The sequence below is a fragment of the Terrapene carolina genome, unplaced genomic scaffold (assembly GCF_002925995.2).
Source record: "Terrapene carolina triunguis isolate 2854851 unplaced genomic scaffold, T_m_triunguis-2.0 Scaffold227, whole genome shotgun sequence".
Classification (NCBI taxonomy): domain Eukaryota; kingdom Metazoa; phylum Chordata; order Testudines; family Emydidae; genus Terrapene; species Terrapene triunguis.
In genome coordinates, this window is record NW_020664578.1 from 540,165 (window position 1) to 542,709 (window position 2,545).

Sequence of the window (2,545 nt, forward strand, 5' to 3'; positions counted from 1 at the left end):
GGGGAGGGGCAGGACGCCTGGGTTCTATCCCCAGCTCTGGGAGGGAATTGTGCCTAGTGGTTAGAGCAGGAGCCAGGTTCTAGTCCCAGCTCTAGGAGGGGAGCAGGAACCAGGGTTTACAGCAGATAGGGAATGGGGAGCCCTGTGTTCCCTTCCCAGCTCTGGGGGACAGTGTTGTCTGATGGTTAGAGCAGGAGGCTGGGTGGGTTCCTTGGTTCTCTGCCACTGACAGTGTGAGACCTTGGGCAGCTCCCTCCCCCGCTCTGTGCCTCAGTTTCCCCCTCTGGGGAGCAGGGCTAACAACACCAGCCTGGCGGGCTGTGCAGTGACCCTGTCACAATTGCCAGGCACTTTGCCACCCCCAGCGATCGGCGCTAAGGGCCCCGGGAAACCCTCCCGTCCCTTGAAACCAAGGCCCAGAAGGGACAGACGTCACAGCCTGGGCAGCACCACCCCGTGCTGCTGGGACCTCCCAGCCTAGGAGGGGATCCTGCTCCATCTCGGGGCTAAGGGGCGAGGATGGACGGGCTAGGGAGGGACAGGCAGGAAGGGGGCAGCGTGGCTCCCCCAGCTAACGCGCCCCCGTGCCCCCTGCAGAAGTCCTGCCCGTGGGCATCATCGCCGGAGCCACCATCGGGGCCAGCATCCTCCTCATCTTCTTCCTCGTCGCCCTGGTCTGCTTCCTCTACCGGCGCCGCAAAGGAAGTGAGTGCAGGGGAGGAGGGGAATTCCCGGGAACCCCCTTCAACTCAGCCCTGGAGGGCTAGGAGGGAGGAGAACGGCTCCAGACTGCCCCAGCCAGCACCTACCAGCCACTCAAGGGACAGGCAGGGATGGGACCAAGCAGCCGTGTGGTCCACAGGGGCCACGGCTGGATGCGTCCCCCCCACACACACTGCCAGTCTGCGGGCCGATGCCCCCTTCACCCCTGGCCCAGGATGGAGCACGAGGCCCACGAGCAGCTTCGTCCACCGGGGGCGCCCCTTGGAACGGCCGCGCCACCAGCAGGCGACGGGAACGGCCACGGGTCTTTGGTGCCGGGTGCTGGGCGTAGGCAGGTGCCCACGGTGCCAGGAGCAGCTTGAAGGGGGGAAGTCCTGCTACAGGGGGGCGCTTCCTCTGGGCCCATGAGGTCCCTGGCCAAGGCCCCGTCCCAGCAGGGGGGACTGGCGGCTGGGGGGGCTTCCCAGGGAGGAGGCCAGTTTCTCCAGACCAGGGGGAAGGGAGAGTCCAAGGCCCCTGACAGCCAGGGCTCTGGGTTGGGGTCTCCAGCTAGGAGAGGCCGGAGTGCAGCCGGCAGAGCCCCCCGTCCATCCATCCGTCCGTCCGTGTGTCTCACAGGCCGCAAGGACGTGACCCTGCGCAAGCTGGACATCAAGGTGGAGACGGTGAACCGGGAGCCCCTGACGCTGCACACGGACCGCGAGGAGGACACGGCCAGCGTCTCCACGGCAACCCGCGTCATGAAGGCCATCTACTCGGTGAGGTCCCCCCAGCGAGACAGGGCAGGACTCCTGGGTTCTGTGCACACCCGTGGGTCCGAGAGCGTGTGTTAGTGGTTAGAGTGGTGGGGAAGGCGGCTGGGAGCCAGGACTCCTGGGTTCCCTCCCTGGGACTGGGAGTGTGGTCTGGTGATTAGAACAGGGAGGCAGGACTCCTGGGTTCTGGGGCCTCCTGGCTGCACACTTCACAAGAGGGAGACCAGCCTGGCACCCACCAGACAGCCCAGCGCCCTAAGCCTGGTGCCACAGCTCCAGCCATGCCCCATGGAGCCACCCTGGGCTGGAGCTGCTGGGAGCGCCCCCCGAGGGCCGGGGTGGGCAGTGTAACTCAGTGATGCTTTAGCTCTGTGATCCATAGGGGTTGATGAGGCTATGGCTGGCTCTGTCCTTTAGCCCAAGCAGTAGCAACTCAGACTTTAACTTTCAAAGGTCCCAGGTTTGATGCCTGGTGCTGCCGACCCAGGGTACAGGACTTGGACTCCTGGGTTCTCTACGGATCTGCGAGGGGAGTGTAGGCTAGTAATTAGAATAGGGAGCCCGGACTCCTGGGTCCCATTCTCGGCCGGTTACATCAGTGCCCCCAGAGTGTGGGGAGGAGCCACAGCCTAGGATGACTTTGGGGGCTGGGGAGCCAAGCGGCCGGTGAGTTAAGGCAGAGCCGCGGCGGGGAAGCTGATGGGCCCCTTTTTCATCTCCCTCAACAGTCGTTCAAGGACGACGTGGACCTGAAGCAGGATATGCGGTGCGACACCATCGACACGCGGGAGGAGTACGAACTCAAGGTCTGGCACCGCCCCCCCCCAGGGACGCCTGTCCGCTGAGTGTGCAACGGAGCGTGTGTGCCTGGGCAGGGGAAGGCGGTGTGCAGGGGAGTGATGGTGCCAAGGTGCCTGAGCGCACCAGCGAGTGTGCTTGCATGCAAAGGGTTGTGTGATGGTGTGTGCACGTCAGCGACTCTGTGTGCGGAAGGGATTACACGTGTGTCTCTGCTGGGGGTGGGAGCCAGGACTCCTGGGTTCTTTGCCCAACTCTGGGTGGGAGTG

At 64.7% G+C, this 2,545-nt stretch overlaps 1 protein-coding gene across 1 annotated transcript in view; it reads left to right on the forward strand.

Annotated features, from left to right (window-relative positions):
* The window catches only part of KIRREL1 (kirre like nephrin family adhesion molecule 1), a 22,797-nt gene that overhangs the window by 13,826 nt on the left and 6,426 nt on the right, over window positions 1-2,545 (forward strand). The window contains exons 9-11 of the mRNA XM_026656230.2: window positions 598-705; window positions 1,342-1,481; window positions 2,207-2,284. Of these exons, the coding sequence (XP_026512015.1) occupies window positions 598-705; window positions 1,342-1,481; window positions 2,207-2,284 (326 nt within the window). The remainder of the gene's footprint in view (window positions 1-597; window positions 706-1,341; window positions 1,482-2,206; window positions 2,285-2,545) is intronic.